Genomic DNA, 22,871 nt, shown 5'->3' on the forward strand with positions numbered 1-22,871 from the left:
TTTTCATCCACTAGGGGTCACTGGAGTACTCTTGGGATGTACCAAAGTTTCCTCCGTGGCGGGAGAGCTGTTTGGCACTTGTAACACTAAACGGCCAAAGCTAGATGCTGATGCCGCGAACGTATCAAACTTGTAAAAGCGCACAAACGTGTGCACTGAAGACCAAGTAGCCGCACGGCAAAGCTGTGTCGTAGAAGCCCCACGACTCGCTGCCCATGACGTTCCCACAGAACGTGTGGAATGAGCTGTTACTGATGTAGGTGGCTGTAACCTAGCATGAAGGTAAGCCTGACGTATGGTCAGTTTGATCCATCTGGATAAGGTCTGCTTAGAGGCTGGCCAACCCCTCTTAGCCGCATCATAGAGAACAAACAACGTATCCGTCTTACGAACCGTAGACGTTCGGGATACATAGACGCGTAATGCGCGAACCACATCCAACGTTTCAGCATTCTCTGTTAATACCGGAACTACTATTGGTTGATTGATGTGAAAAGACGACACTACCTTTGGTAGAAAAGCGGGATTCGTCCGAAGTTCCGCTCTGTCATCATGAAAAACTAAATACGGTGACTTGCACGACAAGGCACCCAGATCTGAAACACGCCTAGCCGAAGCTAAGGCTAAAAGAAAAATCGTTTTCCAAGTGAGAAATTTAATATCCACTTGTTGTAAGGGTTCAAAGTAATCGGACTGTAAGAAATCTAAAACCAGATTCAAGTCCCATGGTGCTGTAGGTGGAATGAAAGGAGGCTGTATCCTCATTACACCCTGTAGAAACGTATGTATTGACGGCAACGAGGCCAATTTCCTTTGAAAGTAAATTGACAACGCAGATACCTGCACCTTTAGTGTGGAAAGACGTAGTCCTCCATCTAACCCCATCTGTAAAAATAACAAAAGACGGGATAAATTAAAAGATGATGTCGGAAACTTCCGAGCTTCACACCAACCTATATAAGTACGCCAGATTCTGTAATAATGAGCTGCCGTAACCGGCTTCCTAGCTCGTACCATGGTTGGTATAACAGACTCCGGAATGCCCTCTCTTCTCAAGATGGCCTTTTCAACAGCCACCCCGTCAAACGCAGCCGCGCTAAATCGGGGTAAAGGAACGGACCTTGTTGTAACAGGTCCGGACGTAGTGGGAGTGGCCACGGATCGTCTGCGAGTAAACCGAGGAGATCCGAGAACCAAGTTCTCCGAGGCCAATGAGGCGCTATTAGTATGACTGTGACGGACCCTCTCTTGATCCGTTTTAGCAACAGCGGGAGCAGCGGAAACGGTGGAAACAGATACACGAGGCTGTACGGCCACGCGGCTGTGAGAGCATCCACCGCCACTGCCCTTGGATCTCTTGTTCTGGACACATATCGTGACACCTGATGATTGTGGCGGGATGCCATCAGATCCACCTGAGGGTAACCCCACCTCTGGATCAACATCTGAAACACTTCTGGATTTAATGCCCACTCTCCTGGATGAAAATCCCGACGACTGAGAAAATCTGCCTCCCAGTTGTCCACTCCCGGAATGAACACTGCCGACAATATCACCTGGTGATATTCGGCCCATCTGAGGATCCGAGCTACTTCCCGCATTGCCATGCGGCTTCTCGTTCCTCCTTGTTTGTTTATGTATGCGACTGCCGTCGCATTGTCTGACTGCACCTGAACAGTCTGAAAACGAAACATGTACACTGCTTGTCTTAGAGCATTGTAAATCGCCCTGAGTTCCAGAACATTTATGGATAGCGATCTTTCGTGATCTGCCCAGAGGCCCTGGAGCCGATAACTCTGAACTACAGCTCCCCAACCTCTGAGACTTGCGTCTGTTGACAGAATTATCCAATTCACGACGCCGAATCGTCTCCCTGCAGATAGATTGTGTATTTTTAACCACCAGAGAAGAGACACCCTGACTTGTGGCGACAATCTCACCCTGTGGTGCATCTGCAGATGTGATCCCGACCATTGCGCTAACACCTCCAGTTGAAACGGACGTGAGTGAAATCTTCCGAACTGAAGTGCTTCGAAAGCCGCCACCATTGTGCCTAAAAGGCGAATGCACAAATGTACTGAGACTGTGCGTGGCTTGAGCACTAATTGCACCAGATGACGAATGACCTGTACTTTCTGTTGTGGCAGGTAAACCTTTTGATTTACTGTATCGAGAATCATCCCTAGGAATTGAAGTCGTTGACACGGAATTAGATGTGATTTCTTTAAACTGACTATCCAACCGTGCTGAACTAGTACATTGTACGTTAGCAAAGCATGCTGGAGAAGCAATTGTTGAGACGGAGCCTTTATGAGTAGATCGTCCAAATACGGAACAATTATTACTCCTAGGGACCTGAGATGAGCTATCATCACGGACATTACCTTGGTGAATACCCGAGGCGCTGATGAGAGGCCAAACGGCAGAGCCTGAAACTGGTAATGGTCTCGCCTTATTGCAAACCTTAAGAAACTCTGGTGAGGTGGCCAAATCGGAATGTGTAAGTACGCATCTTTGAGATCCAGTGCAATCATGAATTCCTGTGGCTCTAACCCTGCAATTACTGACCTGAGAGATTCCATCTTGAATCTGTGGTAAGTGACGTAATGATTGAGACCTTTTAGGTTCAATATTGGCCTGACTGAGCCATCTGGTTTTGGTACCAGAAACAGACTGGAATAATAACCCTGCCCCTGTTCCTGCACGGGGACCGGAATTACAACTGCAGCATTCAGCAGAGACTGAATGGCAACCTGCAGAACTGCTTTCTTGTCGTCCGACACAGGCAGTCCTGTCGTGAAAAATCTTCCTGTCGGAAGATAATCGAACTCTATTTTGTAACCCTCTAATACTAAATTGCGGATCCACCCATCTGTGGACGTCTGCAGCCACGCCCCCTGAAAGCTCTGAAGGCGTGCTCCCACAATTGGAGATCCGAGATGGGCTGGGAGCCCGTCATGCCACTGGTTTGTTAGTGGTCCTAGTGTCTTGACGACGTGCATTGGATTGTCGGGCACTACGTCCCCGACCTCTTCTACCAGGCGTGACTGCTCCTGTGCCCTGCCCACGAAAGGGCTGAGTTCTAAAGGATTTGAACGCCGGACCAGAATATTTCCGTTTAGGTATAGTTGTAGGCGATGGAAGAAACACAGACTTTCCTGCAGTAGCCTCAGAAATCCATTTGTCCAATTCAGGACCGAAAAGCTTCTCGCCATCATAAGGCAATGCCTCTATACCTTTTTTAACCTCCGTCTCCGCCTGCCAAGAACGCAGCCAAAGTGCTCGTCGAACTATGACTAGCGATGAGGACAGGCGAGAAGTAAGCTGACAGACGTCAGTAGAAGCTGTACATAGATATTCAGCAGCTTCCCAGATTTGATCCGCGAGAAGTATAAGATGGTCATCTTGCAGAGCCGACTTGAGCTCTTTTATCCATACCATTAATGCTTTAGTAACCCAAATGCCAACCAACCCAGGTCTCAGCAGCACTCCAGCTGCTGTATACATGGACCTTAGCATAGCCTCTATTTTACGATCTGCAGGGTCTTTAAGCGTAGTAGCAGTTGGTACTGGTATGGTTAACTTCCTTGTAAGTTTAGATACGGATGAATCCACCGATGGTGGGTTCTCCCATGTAGCTGTCATGGACTCTGGAAACGGGTAACTCGATTTAAATCTACGAGGTATAGAAAACCGTTTATCCGGATTCTTCCGTGTTTCCAGTAACATTTTATTAAGAGATTCCGAAATAGGGAAACACATCGGAGATCTCTGTCGTTTAGTAAAGACTACCTCATCATTCGTCAGGGGCTCCTCAGTTTCCGTAAACTCCAGCGACTGACGTACTGCTCTGATGAGATTATCAATACCTGGGCTGTCAAAATCGTCACTATCTGACTGTTGGTCTATTTCGCCCTCCTCATACTCATGTTCAGTGAGGTCTAGTATCCCAGAGACTGGAAAATTATTAGGAAAAGGAAACTTATCTTTTCCACTCAAGGTGGACCTCTGACCAGATTGAGACTCCCCTGGTAACTCAAATGGTCTCATTTTAAACTCAGATCTTGCCGCCTCTCTTTCTTCACGAGAGGCGGCCAGCTCTGATTGTAAACCAACTAATACATCTGCAAGTAAAGCCCATGGAGGGTCCAGAGATGCTGGCTTTACTTCTGTGGAAATCGTATTTGTGGCTGTATTAACAACACATGCTGTACATGTGGTGGATCCATCAGGCAACACACTCTTACAGACATGACATGAAAAATGTTTCTTAGATTTTGCTGGTGTCTTACTCATTATAAAGACAGACAATACAAACTACACACAGACAGTCTGCACGACTCAGTAATAACACCAAAGTTCCTTGTATATATCAGGCAAGTGCAGTGCCTGCCAGCAATAAGAAAACTGACCCCCAAATTCCCCTAGTACCACTCTTAAGCCGAGATGTAATATAGGAATCCTGGAACAGACAGGAGAACATTAAACATGTTAAGTACCAAGTTTTTCTACAAAGCTTAACACTGCCAATACTGCTAATGTCTCCCCCCACCCCCACGACCTCCGTGTACAGCACCGGGTCGGGGCCTGTGGAACTTTGCATAGGGCCGTGTGAGCGGCCTGTACCTGTATGCCAAGGCAGCGGGGAACTCCTCGGCTGCTGCGGGCGGTCAGCGGGAGCAGAGAGCGTACTGCATAGAGCCGTGGAGCGGCCTATGCACACGCGCTCCCGGCCCGCCACACACAGCTGGAGTGGCCTCCTGTGTAGCCAGGCAGCGGGGAACATATCGGCTGCTGCGGCGCAGGGAGCAGCGGTCTGCTAGGTAACTTAAGATGCTGGGAGCGGCGGAGAGTGAGAGCGCGCTGCATAGAGCCGTGAAGCGGCCTATGCACACGCGCTCCGGGCAGCGGTCGTTAGTGAGTGAAACATGCCCAATACAATCCCCAACAGTGGGGCGGCAGCATAAGCTGACCGCCCCTACCCAACATACCTGGACCGTAACAAAAGTCTATGACGGGGCTTCTCATCCAAGCTCCGTCCAGCTTTTTGCAGGCAGCCTGCAGGTGGAGTGAGGGAGCTCTTTACAGAGAGGTCCGACACTCACGGCTGTTCTCAGCCGCTTCCACTGTCCCTGACCCACGCCTGTTAGAAGGGGGGAAAGGACGTGGAAATCCTTGAAAGGAAAAAAAAAAAAAAACTTAGAAAAAATTCCAATACTTTGTGGACGAGCTCCACTATGCCTTCTAACTGTGTCGAGCACAGAAAAAACACTGAAGTGCTCGAGGATATGGAGGGGAGGAGTAGTCTCAAAAATTAATTTATTCAGTGCCTTCTTCCGGTGGAAGCCGTCCATATCCCAAGAGTACTCCAGTGACCCCTAGTGGATGAAAAAGAAACGATGTTCCTCTAAATCGTTGGCAAAAATGAGGATATCGTCTAGATAGACCACGACATGACGGTATAGAATGTCTCTGAAGATCTCATTGACAAAATGCTGGAAGACAGCTGGAGCATTGCTCAATCCGAAGGGCATGACGAGGTACTCATAATGTCCGTCACGGGTGTTAAAGGCGGTCTTCCACTCGTCACCCTCACGGATCCGGATGAGATTGTATGCACCTCTCAAGTCCAGCTTTGTAAAGATGGTAGCTCCGCTAACTCTGTCAAAGAGCTCAGTAATCAGGGGTAAAGGATAACGGTTCTTGATGGTAATGTCGTTCAAACCTCTGTAGTCGATGCACGGCCGCAGACCACCATCTTTCTTTTTTACAAAAAAGAAGCCTGCGCCGGCTGGAGAAGAAGAAGGTCGAATGAACCCCTTTGCTAGGTTCTCTTTAATATATTCCTCCATAGAATGCGTCTCAGGCAGAGACAACGGATAAGTTCGGCCTCGAGGTGGAACCTTCCCTGGAACGAGATCAATCGGGCAGTCCCATTCTCTATGAGGAGGAAGGATATCAGCAGAAGCTTTACTGAACACATCCGTGAAATCTTGATATGGAGGAGGTGGAACATCAGACGACCTGGGGGAGGAAGAACAGACAGGCAATACTTTAAACAAACATGTCTCAGCACAGGAGGAACCCCATGCCAGGATTTGCGTAGTCGTCCAATCAATTGTAGGATTGTGAAGACGGAGCCATGGAAGGCCCAGGACCACAGGATGTGTGGCTCTTGGAATCACTAAAAAAGAAATAAGTTCGGAATGAAGAACTCCCACTCTCAGACGAACTGGTAGAGTCCTTAAAGAAATAACTGCATCAAAAATTTTGCTGCCATCCACGGCAGTTAAAGAAATGGACGAAGGAAGTCTCTCGGTGGGTAGGGACCACCGTTTAACATAGGCTTCGGTAATAAAGTTCCCAGCTGCTCCGGAATCAAGGAGGGCAATGACGTTCCGATAACGTTGAGCAACTTGAAGCGAGACTGGGAGATTACAATCTTGAGGAGATGGAGAGGAGATCATTACTCCTAGCCGGCCCTCTCCTTGGCGAGCTAGGATTTGGAGTTTCCCGGACGTTTGGGACAGGCATTAATGGTGTGAGACGGAGCTGCACAATAGAGACAGAGAGACTCGGAGAGACGTCTTCGGCGCTCAGCAGGAGTTAAACGGGAACGGCCAAGTTGCATGGGCTCATCTTTAGATGGTGACAGTTGACGAGGAGGAGGAGCAGAAGATTTTGGAGCAGATGATCTTCCACGCTCAGTTGCTCTCTCTCTGAAACGTAAATCAACTTTCGTGCAGAGTGAGATTAGCTCATCTAACTTAGAAGGTAAGTCTCTGGTAGCTAACTCATCTTTAATACGCTCAGATAAGCCATGCCAGAATGCAGCATACAGGGCCTCGTCGTTCCATGCCAGTTCGGATGCCAGGATCTGGAACTGTATCAGATATTGTCCTACAGTACGTGACCCCTGGCGTAAACGGAGAATCTCGGATGAAACTGAGGTTACCCGGCCTGGCTCGTCGAAGATGCGCCTGAATGTTGACACGAAGGCAGTGTAGGAAGATAGCAGGGTGTCGGACCTCTCCCATAACGGTGATGCCCAATCAAGGGCTGAGCCACTGAGAAGAGAAATAATGTAGGCAATTTTTGTACGGTCACTGGGAAAATTGCCAGGTTGTAGCTCAAACTGAATCTCACACTGGTTGAGAAATCCCCTGCAGAATCTTGGAGATCCGTCAAATTTTGCTGGCGTTGGAAGATGAAGACGTGGAGCAGAAATGGGTAAGGTGGGTGGGGTTATAGCTGGAGTCACTGTGGTTGACGCACCAGACGCGCCTGATCCACGGAGAGTTGTCTGAATCCCATCCAGCCGAGTAGAGAGATCCTGGAGACAGCGGATGATGTGGCCCTGTGCAGCCTCCTGATGTTCTAGTCGGGCTGCCAGTTCTTGCATCGGCCTGGCCGCTTGATCCTGGTCTCCGGCTGGATTCATTAGGTCAGTGCTTACTGTCACAACTGAGGGCCTGAGTTGACGGGAGGCAGCCTCAGTTGTAGGGGCTGAGATGTACCGGAACCTGGGAGGTTGTATCAGACCCCTGGACATGTAAGTAACATGAATAATAACTGCCCGAAGGCGTGACCACGACAACTTGGATAAAAGTCAATGATGTTTATTATGACAACCAAAGCACTGACGCCTTCCTTGCTCAGGCACAGTGTATTTATACCTGCAGCAAGGAAGGGATTGGCTAGGCAATTATGCAGATTAACAATACTGACAACAGATTGGAGGAAATGATCAGCTGACAGAATCCAAGATGGCTGCGCCCATGCAGACACTTGGAGGGAAGTTTGGTTTGTAATCCATGTGGTAATGAAAACAGTAATGGCGGCGCCGGCCACTGGAGACAGGAGACGCCAGGCTGACAAGTGCACATCCAACCACGCGGACACAGCGGAGGCCGCGGCTGACGTAATCGCCACTCTGACACTCTGCATGCAGAAGCTCAGGGACGGCGGCGGAGGCCGCGGGAGACGCCATGCCAGATGTAATAAGGCGTTACTGTGACAGCGTCTCAGAGAGACAGGAGAGGATGCAGGAATGTGAACATTAGGATAACAGATGGGATCCGGTCCTGGAGCGCTGAGCCAGCCTTAGGAGACATCTGATGGGTAAGAAATGGCGTCCAGATACCCGGATCGTGACACTGTCTTTATAGCAACATTGTTGAACCAATATATGCTTGCAGTGAAAAAAGATTTTGCATGTATCCACAGTGTATCAACAGTATATCTGTCTAATTTGTTTCATAAATCCATGCCAGGTATAATTACGCTGTAACAGCCAGGGCATGCATAATAGCTTATTTCCTGTTAAAACCTGCATGGAAAACGGTGCTGGGGTGTCAGGAATAAATCAAGGGCAATACCTGTGCTATGAATGCCAGAGCCCTAATAAATTGCTGATTGCTCCTGATTATATCATGTCAAACACATGAAAACACAAGTTGACTTATGTCTAATATCACCATAAGTATTTAAAGCACCTGAAAAACAATGAACATATATATCTCTATTAAGAGATCAATTTTTCATTACAGCAACCAGGTTTAGTGTCTACCTATTAGCTGCATACCAGCTGTAGTTTTCTGCCTTATCAACTATAATCTACTACCATACCACACCGCGCATGCCCAATCTCGTCCGATCTTGGAAGCAATACGGTGTTGGGCCTGGTCAGTACTTAGGTGGATGACCACTAAGGAATACCAGGTGTTGTAGGTTTTTTGACGGCGCTACATCGGTTATTGCACTAACCTCGTAGTATAACGGATTAATGCCTGGTGGGCCTGCAATTAATGCCTTATTTATTCATCAATATATTCACAGTCTTAGCTTAAATTGGTGGTTTATATTTAATAGCCACATTTTAGACAAAAAATCTTTTTTTGGTGTACCTATATCTTATCTAAATATCATTAAAGGTTACGTTTTAATTATTTCATCTTTACATTATTGTTTATATATATTTAAAATCATAACGGTTTCCAAGAGTGAGTGCTCCCAACAAAGGTCACTTTTCTTTGTTTTTCTTTTTCCCATTACCCAGGTAGCTGCTCGGCAAAGCTGTAAAGCCGAGACGCCTCGGGCAGCCGCCCAAGAAGAGGCCACCTTCCTAGTAGAATGGGCCTTTACCGAATTTGTTAACGGCAATCCTGCTGTAGAATGAGCCTACTGAATCGTGTTACAGATCCAGCGAGCAATAGTCTGCTTCGAAGCAGGAGCGCCAACTTTGTTGGCTGCATACAGGACAAACAGTGCTTCTGTTTTCCTAACTCGAGCCGTCCTGGCTACATATATTTTTAAGGCCCTGACTACATCCAGGGACTTGGAATCCTCCAAGTCACCCGTAGCCACAGGCACCACAATAGGTTGGTTCATATGAAATGAAGAAACCACCTTAGGCAAAAATTGAGAACGAGTCCTCAACTCTGCTCTATCCACATGGTAGGTCAAATAGGGGCTCTTGTGAGACAATTCGGACACCCGCCTTGCAGATGCCAAGGCCAACAACATGACCACCTTCCAAGTGAGAAATTTCAATTCAACCGTTTGAAGAGGTTCAAACCAGTGAGACTTCATAAGGTCCCAAGGTGCCACTGGGGGCACAATAGGAGTCTGGATGTGCAGCACTCCCTTTACAAAAGTCTGGACTTCTGGGAGAGAAGCCAATTCCTTCTGAAAGAAAATAGACAGGGCCGAAATCTGTACCTTAATGGAGCCTAATTTTAGGCCCAAATCCACTCCTGTCTGTAGAAAGTGGAGAAAACGGCCCAGATGGAAATCTTCCGTAGGAGCATTCTTGGCTTCACACCAAGAAACATACTTCCTCCAGAGACGGTGATAATATTTTGCCGTCACCTCCTTCCTAGCCTTTATCAGAGTAGGGATGACTTCCTCCGAAATACCTTTCCCAGCTAGGATTCGGTGTTCAACCGCCATGCCGTAAAACGTAACCGCGGTAAGTCTTGGAACACGCAGGGCCCCTGTTGTAACAGGTCCTCCCTGAGAGGAAGAGGCCATGGATCTTCTGGTAGCATCTCCTGAAGATCTGAATACCAGGCCCTTCGAGGCCAATCCGGAAAAATGAGTATTGTTTTCACTCTTTTTTGTCTTATGATTCTCAATATTATTGAGATGAGAGGAAGAGGGGGGGAAGACATAGACAGACTGAAACACCCAAGGTGTCACCAGGGCGTCCACCGCTACTGTCTGAGGGTCCCTTAACCTGGCACAATACCTCCGAAGCTTCTTGTTGAGGCATGACGTCATCATGTCTATGTGAGGAATTCCCCAAAGACTTGTTATCTCTGTAAAAACTGCTTGATGAAGTCCCCACTCTCCTGGATGGAGATTGTGTCTGCTGAGGAAGTCTGCTTCCCAGTTGTCCACTCCCGGAATGAAGACCGCTGACAGAGCGCTTACGTGATTTTCCGCCCAGCGAAGAATCCTGGTGGCTTCCGCCATTGCCACTCTGCTCCTTGTCCCGCCTTGGCGGTTTACATGAGCCACGGCTGTGACGTTGTCTGATTGAATCACAACCGGTAGGTCGCGAAGAAGATCCTCCGCTTGTCATAGGCCGTTGTATATGGCCCTCAATTCCAATATGTTGATGTGTAGACAAGCCTCCTGGCTTGACCATAGCCCCTGAAAATTTCTTCCTTGTGTGACTGTTCCCCATCCTTGGAGGCTCGCATCCGTGGTCACCAGAACCCAGTCCTGAATGCCGAACCTGCGACCCTCTAGAAGGTGAGCACTTTGCAGCCACCACAGGAGAGACACCCTGGCCCGGGGGGACAGGCTTATCTTCTGATGTATTAGTAGATGGAACCCGGACCACTTGTCCAGGAGGTCCCACTGAAACGTCCTTGCATGAAACCTGCCGAAGGGGATGGCCTCGTAGGCTGCCACCATTTTCCCCAGAACTCGAGTGCATTGATGAACAGACACTCTTTTTGGTTTTAGCAAGTCTCTGACCATGTTTTGGAGGTCCTGGGCTTTTTCCATCGGGAGAAAAAACCCTCTACTGTTCCGTGTCCAGAATCATGCCTAGGAATGATAGTCGAGTCGTTGGAATCAATTGTGACTTTGGCAGATTGAGAATCCAACCGTGTTGTTGTAGTACTCTCAGGGAGAGCGACACGCTCTTCTGCAATTGATCTCTCGATCTTGCTTTTATCAGGAGATCGTCCAAGTATGGGATAATTGTGACTCCTTGCCTGCGCAGGAGCACCATCATCTCCGCCATCACCTTGGTGAAAATCCTCGGGGCCGTGGAAAGCCCAAATGGCAACGTCTGAAACTGGTAATGACAGTCCTGTACAGCGAATCTCAGGTACGCCTGATGAGGAGGATATATGGGGACATGAAGGTATGCATCCTTTATGTCGAGTGACACCATAAAACCTCCCCTTCCAGACTGGAGATCACAGCCGGAGCGATTCCATCTTGAATTTGAACTTTCTCAAGTACAGGTTTAGGGATTTTAGATTTAAAATGGGTCTGACCGAACCATCCGGCTTCGGGACTACGAACAGGGTCGAATAGTACCCTTTCCCCAGTTGGACTAGGGGAACCTTGACAATCACTTGCTGTTGATACAGCTTTTGAATTGCAGCGAACGCTACTTCCCTCTCTGGGGTAGAAGCTGGCAAGGCCGACTTGAAAAATCGGCGAGGGGGCACCTCTTCGAATTCCACTTTGTAGCCTTGGGATACAATATCCATCACCCAAGGATCCACGTCTGACAGAACCCAGACCTGGTTGAAGAGTCGAAGACGTGCCCCCACCGGTGCGGACTCCCTCAGTGGAGCCCCAGCGTCATGCGTGGATTTAGTAGAAGCCGGGGAGGACTTCTGCTCCAGGGAACTAGCTGGAGCAGGTGCTCTCTTTCCTCTACCCTTACCTCTGGCGAGGAAAGATGAGCCCCGACCTCTTCTGGACTTATGCGACCGAAAGGACTGCATCTGATATTGTGGAGTTTTCTTTTGCTGCGGGGGAACAAAAGGCAAAAAGGTAGATTTGCCCGCGGTAGCTGTGGCAACCAGGTCCGCGAGACCTTCCCCAAATAAAACTTTACCTTTGTATGGCAAAACCTCCATATGCTTCTTTGAGTCGGCATCACCCGTCCATTGGCGGGTCCACAGGGCTCGCCTAGCAGAAATCACCATGGCATTGGCTCTCGAACCCAGCAGCCCAATGTCTCTTTGAGCGTCCCTCATATATAAGACTGCGTCTTTAATGTGGCCTAAGGTCAATAAAATGGTATCCCTATCTAGGGTATCAAGGTCAGCTGACAAGGTATCTGTCCAAGCTGCAACTGCACTACACACCCATGCCGATGCTATTGCCGGTCTGAGCAAAGCACCTGTTTGCACATAAATAGACTTTAAAGTAGTTTCCTGTCTGCGATCAGCAGGATCCTTGAGGGCTGCCGTGTCCGGAGCCACTTTCTTAGACAGGCGTGTTAAAGCCTTGTCCACCCTGGGTGAGGATTCCCAACGTACCCTGTCCTGTGCAGGGAAAGGATACGCCATAAGAATCCTCTTGGGAATCTGCAGTTTTTTATCTGGAGTTTCCCAAACTTTTTCAAATAACTCGTTAAGCTCATGGGATGGGGGAAAGGTTACCTCAGGTTTCTTTTCCTTATACATACGCACCCTCGTGTCAGGGACCGAGGGGTCATCTATGATATGCAAAACATCTTTTATTGCAACAATCATATAATGAATACTTTTGGCCACCCTTGGGTGTAACCTCGCCTCATCGTAGTCGACACTGGAGTCAGAATCCGTGTCAGTATCAGTGTCTGCTATTTGGGATAGGGGACGTTTCTGAGACCCAGAAGGGCCCGGTGACCCAGCCGAAGCCATGGATTGACTCCCTGCTTTTTCCCTGGACTCTGCTTTGTCCAATCTCTTATGTAATAAGGTCACATTTGCATTTAAAACTTTCCACATGTCCATCCAATCATGAGTTGGCGTTGCCGACGGAGACACCACAATCATCTGCTCCACCTCCTCCTTAGCTGAGCCTTCCGCATCAGACATGCCGACACACTCGTACCGACACCCCCACACACACAGGGATATAGTTATAAGGAGACAGTTCCCCAATAAGGCCCTTTGGAGAGACAGAGAGAGAGTATGCCAGCACACACCCAGCGCCAACTGACATTGGAAAATAAACTCCCAGATAATAGCGCTTTTTATATTAATCACTGTGTTAATACACTCACTGCGCCTTACAAGTGCCCCCCCTCCTCTTTTCAGCCCTATGTCACTGTGTTCAGCAGGGGAGAGACCGGGGAGCCAGCTTCTCTGCAGATCTCTGTGGAGAAAATGGCGCTGGTTAGTGCTGAGGGGCCAAGCTCCGCCCCCTCCAGCGGCAGGCTTCGGTCCCGCTCAAAGTATCTCAAAACTGGCGGGGGATTTAAAGAATTACTGCCTCCGCAGTGCCTATTATAATGCCAGATATAGAGGTTATTATTGCTGCCCAGGGCGCCCCCCCTGCGCCCTGCACCCTTCAGTGCCCGCTAGTGTGTGTAGTGTGTGGGAGCAATGGCGCGCAGCGGTAACCCAGTGAAGATCTGAAGTCTTCTGCCGCCTTGAAGTCTTCTTTTCTTCTTATACTCACCCGGCTTCAATCTTCCGGCTCTGTGAGGAGGACGGCGGCGCGGCTCGGCTCTGGGACGAACGGCAGGGGGAGACCTGCGTTCCGACTCCCTCTGGAGCTAATGGTGTCCAGTAGCCTAAGAAGCAGAGCCTATCACTTAAGTAGGTCTGCTTCTCTCTCCTCAGTCCCACGATGGAGGGAGCCTGTTGCCAGCAGTGCTCCCTGAAAATAAAAAACCTAACAAAATTATTTTTCAGAGAAACTCAGGAGAGCTTCCCTGTAGTGCACCCAATCTCCTCTGGGCACAGGATCTAACTGAGGTCTAGAGGAGGGGCATAGAGGGAGGAGCCAGTGCACACCCATTCTAAAGTTCTTTATAGTGCCCATGTCTCCTGCGGAGCCCGTCTATACCCCATGGTCCTTACGGAATCCCCAGCATCCTCTAGGACGTAAGAGAAATAGAAAAAACCTCCACAGCTACTTGCCTCATATGCCTATTTTTCCTCTCTCCGTCAATGAGTGAAGGTAGTGTGGGGGGGGGGGGGGGGGGGGGCTATTTTGAATACTAGAAAATGTGTTACATAGGCAAGGCATCTGATGCTATTAAGTATTAGCCTCCCACTTGTACATCCATACAGCACTGTATGTAGAAGAGAGAGTGTTGGTGCACAGCAGGCAGCCAGTGAGAGCGGTGATCAGAGGAAGGTGATGGGCCTATCTACAGCTCTGACTGTTCTTGCCCAAGACAGACACTTTAGCAGATTATATAAAATACACACACACACTTTTTTTTCCATGCAGTAAAAATAGTGCCTTATTTTGCATCTATCTTACAAATATGCTGTAGCTTTATTTTAATGTTGTGATTTAGAATGGAATGAACCTGTCCAGACAGTTTCAATTTTCACTACCCTCCTTCCCCTATACTGTAATATTGTTTGCCATGGTGCAAAACTGTACTTTCTAGACAGATTTACTCTAAATTCTAAATGCAGCTCTATAAATGTACTGTATGTAAGTGCACTCGTGTGATTGGGAGGGGATGTAGTCGTGATCCCGGCAATCGGGATCCCAACGGTCAAAATACAGACGCCGGGATCCCGAACACCAGAATGCCGGCAGCGCCACCACAGCTATTCCCACTCCTGGGTGTCCATGATTAGCGCAGCGTGGTGAGCCCACAAGGGTCTCGGCCCCCTGCCGGCATTCTGGCGGTCAGGATCCCGGATCTGTATTTTGACCGCCGGGATCCCGTACCCAACCCGATTAGGAACATGTGCAGTGTTTGCAGTTTCGGTGCCATGAGTCTTCTGATACAAAGTTACGCTTCTGCATTCACCCACAACATAACAATTCACATATGTTTACCATCATTACAAACACATACTTTGTAAACGTTTACTCCTGTAACACGGTCACTTTTGTTACTATACTGTAACAATATGGATAAAATCTCCTATCTGTTATACCGTTTATGAACTTTAAAACATGCTCCAGTTGTAGGCAGAAAATATTGGATTTTTTTCCAAGCTACGGGCAATTTCCTCAATGATGCCATGCTGCTGCCACAGGAAGTACAGCTTACGGTATCGCTCGTGGGAGAGTCGAAGGGGGTTCCCTCGTCTGGGAAAAAATAAATAAATAAAAGAAAATAAATAAATAAATATATATATATATATATATATATATATATATATAACATAAAAAAAACAACAACATCCAAGTTGATTCAATATACGATATCTAGCAAAATGGCAGCAAAATGGCCTTATCAGCCATTATAGGCTCTGAAAGGCTGCAATTATTATTACATTATCATTATTTTGAAGAGATTCATTGACATACAGTTCACTCAGAGCTTTACAGTTTGATTACAAGTTAATCAGACATTACATATCAGGGGCAAATGCAGGATTTTTTGGGCACTGTGTTGTAGATGGGGAAGAAAGCGGGCACGATATTACTAAGCCCCGCCATGGGGTTTACTAATATGCCAAGGTATGCAAAGCGCGGGTCTTTTGGAAGTAGGCAAGGCTAAAATTACACAATTCTAATGGAATCTTGTCATATTGGCTCCACTCCATCCCCATTGACTCGCAAATAGCAGCAATTTGCAGTGAGGGGGCGGGGCTTTGTAATATCGTGCCTGCTTTCTCTTCTCTGTTAGGGGGAGTTTCTGGGTACTCAGAACCCCCCCTGTGTGCGCTCCTGCATATGAATACAAAACAATGAGTATGGAGGGACCTGCAACTAAGACCTTTAACAAGTGTGGAGCACATTAAGAAGCATTCTTTCTTGTGATCAAACAATGCACTGTACACTACAAAGACCTGAAACAAAATCGCATTGTTGGCTTAATAGTGATTTATATTAGAGTGTGTAGTAAATAAGGTTGATAATGAAGCTTACATTAAACCAGTGTCAGTCTCTCCATACTCATCCAAATAGGGTGCCGGGTACATGTAGCCTCTGGTTTTACCCTCAATAAGAACCACTTTACATTCTCTAATTCTGAAACAAAAATAAAACCTATAATTTCAAACATTTCATGCAACAAGCCAAATGCATTCTATCAAAGTTTACAATAAGCACTAATAAGACAACATTTAGATTTCAGCAGAGCCTGTGACCAGCTTTCTGATTCCTATACAGTTATATGCCCCTGACAGTACACAGAATGAATGGAATATGGCATGAGTGAGCCGCAGATGGTAACGGATGGTCAGTAACACATTAGTGCTGTCACATCTGATCTTGGGTAATAACTCACTTGAGGAATATACAGACTCCGGCTCCACAGTGCAGAGCATGTGCTGTACATGCTCCTAGTTCCTCCCCATTCACCAGCTCCTGACAGCAAGTGTTCTCAGAGCACAGTATGGCTCCGCACAGCAGGCACAGCGTAGGGTGTTTCTGCTCAGCATCCTTAGACTTTGGACACCTAATACATGACAGGCAGATATACTGTAGCCAATGTAAACTGCAGTTCAACAGAATAAGATGTATTATAAAGCTGGAGAGAGACTCTCACCTGAAATGCGAGGCTTGATTGAGCAGGACACTGTAGTCTTCAGGAAGCTCTGTTAAGGTGTTGCGTTTCCTTGGGTACCTACAACCAGATACGTGATGGCCTGTGTCCTTACATATTCTGTTTGGTGATTGTACAAGGTGCTTTGTATCACTATATACAGATTTCTTACTAATCACAATGCTCAGTACCACTGTACACTGCTCTCTTGCTAACCATAATGCTCTGTACCACTGTGCACTGCTCTCTTACTAACCATAATGCACTGGGGTGTGACACGGGAGCCCGGTGGTCAGAATGTCACATGACCGACACAGGCATCCCAACAATTAAATTGAATTTACCCCTACCCTGCCACCTACCCTAACCCCAACCCCAACCCATCTGGAGTGGCGGCTAGGTTTAAGATAGTGGTGGTGGTGGCTAGGGCCAAGTCGCAGGGGGGTGGCGACTAGGGCTAAGTCACATGAGGTGGCGGCTAGGGCTAAGAAAGGAGGGGGGGGGGGGCTACTGCTAACACCCCCTCTAGTACTAACCCTAACCCCACCACCCCCGGCTCTAGGCCTAACCCTAATCGTCCCCCTGACACTTACCTTTGGGATGTCGGCGGTCAGCGTTCCGGTGCCAGGATTCCGATTGATGTCTGGATTCCAGCATCGGTCACACGACCACCAGCATCCCGTCTGCATCCCATGCTCTGTACCACTATACAATGTATTTCTTACTCTTGGTGCTCTGTACCACTATACACTGCTTTCTTACTACACATGGTGATCTGCACCACTACACACTGCTTTCTTACTACACATGGTGATCTGCACCACTACACACTGCTCTCTTACTACACATGGTGCTCTACACCACTATACACTGCTCTCTTACTACATATGGTGCACCATACCACTATATACTGCTTTCTTACAACACTACACACTGCTTTCTTACTACAAATGCTGCTCTGCACCACTATACACTGCTTTCTTACTACACATGGTGATCTGCACCACTACACACTGCTCTCTTACTACACATGGTGCTCTACACCACTATACACTGCTCTCTTACTACACATGGTGCACCATACCACTATATACTGCTTTCTTACAACACTACACACTGCTTTCTTACTACAAATGCTGCTCTGCACCACTATACACTGCTTTCTTACTACACATGGTGCTCTGCACCACTACACACTGCTCTCTTACTACACATGGTGCTCTGCACCACTATACACTGCTCTCTTACTACACATGGTGCACTATACCACTATATACTGCTTTCTTACAACACTATACACTGCTTTCTTACTACAAATGCTGCTCTGCACCACTATACACTGCTTTCTTACTACACATGGTACACTATACCAGTATACACTGCTTTCTTACAACACTTGGTGCTCTGCACCACTATACACTGCGTTCTTACTACAAATGGTGCTCTGCATCATATATACACTGCTTTCTTACAACACTTGGTGCTCTGCACCACTATACACTACTTTCTTACTACAAATGGTGCTCTGCACCAGATATACACTGCTTTTTTACAACACATGGTGCTCTGTACCACTATACACTGCTTTCTTACTACATATGGTGCTCTGTACCACTGTATACTGCTTTTGTACTACACATTGTGTTCTGCACCACTATACACTGCTTTCTTACTACACATGGTGCTCTGCACCACTATACACTGCTTTCTTACTACACATGGTGCTCTGCACCACTACACACTGCTCTCTTACTATACATGGTGCTCTGCACCACTATACACTACTCTATTACTACACATGGTGCACTATACTACTATATACTGCTTTCTTACAACACTATATACTGCTTTCTTACAACAAATGCTGCTCTGCACCACTATACACTGCTTTCTTACTACACATGGTGATCTGCACCACTACACACTGCTCTCTTACTACACATGGTGCACCATACCACTATATACTGCTTTCTTACAACACTACACACTGCTTTATTACTACAAATGCTGCTCTGCACCACTATACGCTGCTTTCTTACTACACATGGTGATCTGCACCACTACACACTGCTCTCTTACTACACATGGTGCTCTACACCACTATACACTGCTCTCTTACTACACATGGTGCACCATACCACTATATACTGCTTTCTTACAACACTACACACTGCTTTCTTACTACAAATGCTGCTCTGCACCACTATACACTGCTTTCTTACTACACATGGTGCTCTGCACCACTACACACTGCTCTCTTACTACACATGGTGCTCTGCACCACTATACACTGCTCTCTTACTACACATGGTGCACTATACCACTATATACTGCTTTCTTACAACACTATACACTGCTTTCTTACTACAAATGCTGCTCTGCACCACTATACACTGCTTTCTTACTACACATGGTGATCTGCACCACTACACACTGCTCTCTTACTACACATGGTGCACCATACCACTATATACTGCTTTCTTACAACACTACACACTGCTTTATTACTACAAATGCTGCTCTGCACCACTATACGCTGCTTTCTTACTACACATGGTGATCTGCACCACTACACACTGCTCTCTTACTACACATGGTGCTCTACACCACTATACACTGCTCTCTTACTACACATGGTGCACCATACCACTATATACTGCTTTCTTACAACACTACACACTGCTTTCTTACTACAAATGCTGCTCTGCACCACTATACACTGCTTTCTTACTACACATGGTGCTCTGCACCACTACACACTGCTCTCTTACTACACATGGTGCTCTGCACCACTATACACTGCTCTCTTACTACACATGGTGCACTATACCACTATATACTGCTTTCTTACAACACTATACACTGCTTTCTTACTACAAATGCTGCTCTGCACCACTATACACTGATTTCTTACTACACATGGTACACTATACCAGTATACACTGCTTTCTTACAACACTTGGTGCTCTGCACCACTATACACTGCTTTCTTACTACAAATGGTGCTCTGCACCATATATACACTGCTTTTTTACAACACTTGGAGCTCTGTACCACTGTACACTGCTTTCTTACTACATTAGTTATTTACAGAAAGCCTGATATGCACTACACATTTCTCTATACCCTACTGAAATTGATATAGACATAGTCTAACCTGATTGCAGTCGTTTTACCAGTGAGGACGCTCTTAACAGCTGGATCTGAACCCCACCTAGGGAAAAGACAGAATGGTGACCGCTAATTATACAGCCTACACCTGCTCAGCCATATTTTAAAATTCAAACAGGTTTTGAAGTCTTCTGTGCTTTAACTGCTATAGACAGATTCTGCTTGAAGCCTACGCGGCTGTGGACAGCAGACCTGTGCATTGCTTCCCTGTGCGTAAAAATAACTAAATAGTTACAAATCAGAAAAAAATGTGTGGAGCTCCCCATTCCTGGGATCTTTAAATAAAGAAGTAGGGTTCCTCTGTAGTTTTTGAACCAGCACTGGACTGCACTAGCAGTGGGGTAATGCCACAGCCAGAGGACACACTTCACGGGGTCTCGTGCCAAAGCGTTCATCCCCCCCTAACTAGTCATCCCAGGATGGGAATTTCTGTGGAAGTGTGGATGCCCCCAATAAAGGGGTCCCCCTCTCCAGTCTACCCTGGCCTGGGCTGAAGCGGTGTGTGCGAAGCAAATATCTTTGATGTAAAAGTCTAAATAAAGCAACATTGCCTTTTGTGGGAGGGCTTGAGGTCCCAGCAAGACCCCCCCCCCCCCACATGCAGATACTTGGAGAACCACATTTAAGGGACCACTTGCACCTATAGTCCCTCTGTAAAAGAAATATTAAACACAGAACACACACACACACACACACACTATGGAAAGTAAAACTTTAATACAAACTCTTGTCCCCGTTGCTGATCGACCCTCTTGTACATGTAGAATCTACCTCATTGATAAAAAAAACATACTCTCCTAACCCTGGGCGCAGGTCAGTCCTCTGCTCTATGCAGGCACCCAGGGGTTTAAAAAAAGTCGACCCGAATGTCCTGATCCCTTTGGACACTAGCCACCCTATATGTAGATGCTGTACATACAGCGCAGCTCCGACAAGTGGCGCAACCCAAGTGAGTTTTTAGCTGCCAGCCAATCAGCACCCACTACCATGGCAGATTGGCTGTGAGCGGCCTGGCTGTCAATCAACAGAGGTCTAGCAAAAAAAAAAAAAAAAATTGGTTTCTATTACATTTCGGCCATCAATTGCGTTGCAGTTAATGAAAATTCTATTATAAGAGTAAAGAGCGACTTGCCCCACCTTCGCACAGTGGGGGGGGGGGGGGGGGGGTAATTCTGAGTTGATCGCAGCACATGTTATATCTGTCCCCCCTGCAGTGCACATGGTTTTGCCCAACTGCTAACAAAATTCCCGCTGCGATCAACTCAGAATTACCCCCAGGAGCAATTCTGAAATTACAGTGGAAGACTTTAGGCATTATGAAGAAAATCACAGGATGGGGTCAGGTCTGAATCAAGTCCCACCCAGCTCAGGGTCCCTTTCTTTCCATGGTGTCATTTTGCTGCTAAATATTCTCTTAACTTGCTACAGTAGGACTTGATTCAGACCTGCCTCCAAATTTCTGAGCTGGCCCACACTGCAATCAGTGGAGAAGACAGCATCCAACACACCAAAAGGTGGGTGATTAAGCCCCTGAATATACACTGTCCACTATGGTGGAACGCACAGCACTGAGATAGTTGTCTTGGAGAGCAGCCTCCATGGTGTATCAAATACAGCAGAGGGCACAGGAGATGAGAAAGTGCCCGCAAAGCAGCAGAGATCCAGACGGCACTATGGTAGAAGACACCCAGCGTCAGACACGCTCCAGGGAGCCATCAGCAAGGCAACAGAGACTTCAGCCAAGACGGGACGCTTCCCGAACGGTTGGGCCTTTCCACCCCATTCAGGAGAGGTCCTGGCAGCAGTCAGTGGGTGGGATAAGCAGCAGCAGGTAGAGAGCCAGAGAAGGCTGTCCACTCCTACCAAGGCCATGTCAGACAGGACCATGCCATTGGGATCAGCAGCTCACCGGAAGGTCCAGAAAACGTTCCCACGGCTAGGGCCCCTTGACCGCCAGCCACAAGGAACCCAGCACAGGTCTGCAAATGGAGGACCAAGGACAGGTACGTGGACTCTGATGTGGAACAGTATCAGGCTTCATCCACCATCTTAGTCCAGCAGGGCATGCCCCTTCTAAAGTCCCCAGTAAGCGTCTGTGTGTTTGTTGGGGCTAATCTTGAGAACCACTGGACGGATGTTATTGTTTCATACACCCTAGCCTTCCTCAAGAAACACTCTATGCAATTGTGAAAACCGTATCAAAATCCGTCCATTGGTGCTCAAGATTATCCCAAACAGACAGACAGACGCTTAGCAGGGTCTTCATTTTATACTATGTAAAGATTAAAAAGGGACGCTAGCTATAGCAATACTTAATAGGGTGTACTTTTGCTGGAACATAAGTAAAGTAACAAATAGTATACCTCTGAATAAGTGGTGTCACGGTGTCCCAGTACTCTTGGAAAAGAATAAACAAATTGGTAGGTAAACAGAGGTAGCTGCACAGAGCTTCAAACTGCTCATCTGGGGTTACTATGGAAGAAAGATGTGACAAGAAAACACAGTCAGTACATATAAATCTGTGTTCCATACAGTTACATAAAACAGATGACCATGCGCTGGTGACATTTCTACTGCAAACATGCTGATGCATGACTTAATTCACAAAGCAAACTAGATGCACAGATCAAGGCGCCTCAGTGTTTGTATGGGTTGCACCTAGATGGCCCTTCCTGCACATTTCACTTTAGGAAGATGGTTCCGCAGACCATAAATGTGGCCAATAATGTCTGAATAGGAATAGGAACACTTTGCAGAACAACAATCTTTTACCACTGCACAACTACCTCTTCCATTACACTAAACATTTCTCCTTGGCTTAAAGCCACCAACCTCTTGGCCAGAGGATCAAGCGACGTTCCATCGCAGACAAAGGGCGTCTTTAAATCCCCCAGCGTACATGGATATCTACGCTTGATCTTAGCCAAAAAGCCAGGCATTGCGGACTTGCAGCCTCCCCCTCTCCTGCTTGGAGCCTGCCGGGTAGTGGATGGGATGCTGGATGAAGGGTGCCTCCCCAGCTCCCTCTTGGTGTTGTCCGGCTTCGGGG

General features: G+C 47.3%; 1 protein-coding gene and 1 pseudogene across 1 annotated transcript in view; one reads left to right on the forward strand and one right to left on the reverse strand.

Annotated features, from left to right (window-relative positions):
- The window catches only part of UBR1 (ubiquitin protein ligase E3 component n-recognin 1), a 296,661-nt gene that overhangs the window by 7,177 nt on the left and 266,613 nt on the right, over positions 1-22,871 (reverse strand). The window contains exons 42-47 of the mRNA XM_063947658.1: positions 22,186-22,294; positions 19,809-19,865; positions 16,655-16,732; positions 16,394-16,564; positions 16,033-16,134; positions 15,093-15,246 (exon numbers count right to left, since the gene is read on the reverse strand). Of these exons, the coding sequence (XP_063803728.1) occupies positions 15,105-15,246; positions 16,033-16,134; positions 16,394-16,564; positions 16,655-16,732; positions 19,809-19,865; positions 22,186-22,294 (659 nt within the window). The 3' untranslated portion in view covers positions 15,093-15,104. The remainder of the gene's footprint in view (positions 1-15,092; positions 15,247-16,032; positions 16,135-16,393; positions 16,565-16,654; positions 16,733-19,808; positions 19,866-22,185; positions 22,295-22,871) is intronic.
- Positions 8,615-8,733, forward strand: LOC134981660 (5S ribosomal RNA; annotated as a pseudogene).

This window comes from Pseudophryne corroboree, chromosome 12, assembly GCF_028390025.1.
Source record: "Pseudophryne corroboree isolate aPseCor3 chromosome 12, aPseCor3.hap2, whole genome shotgun sequence".
NCBI lineage: Eukaryota > Metazoa > Chordata > Amphibia > Anura > Myobatrachidae > Pseudophryne > Pseudophryne corroboree.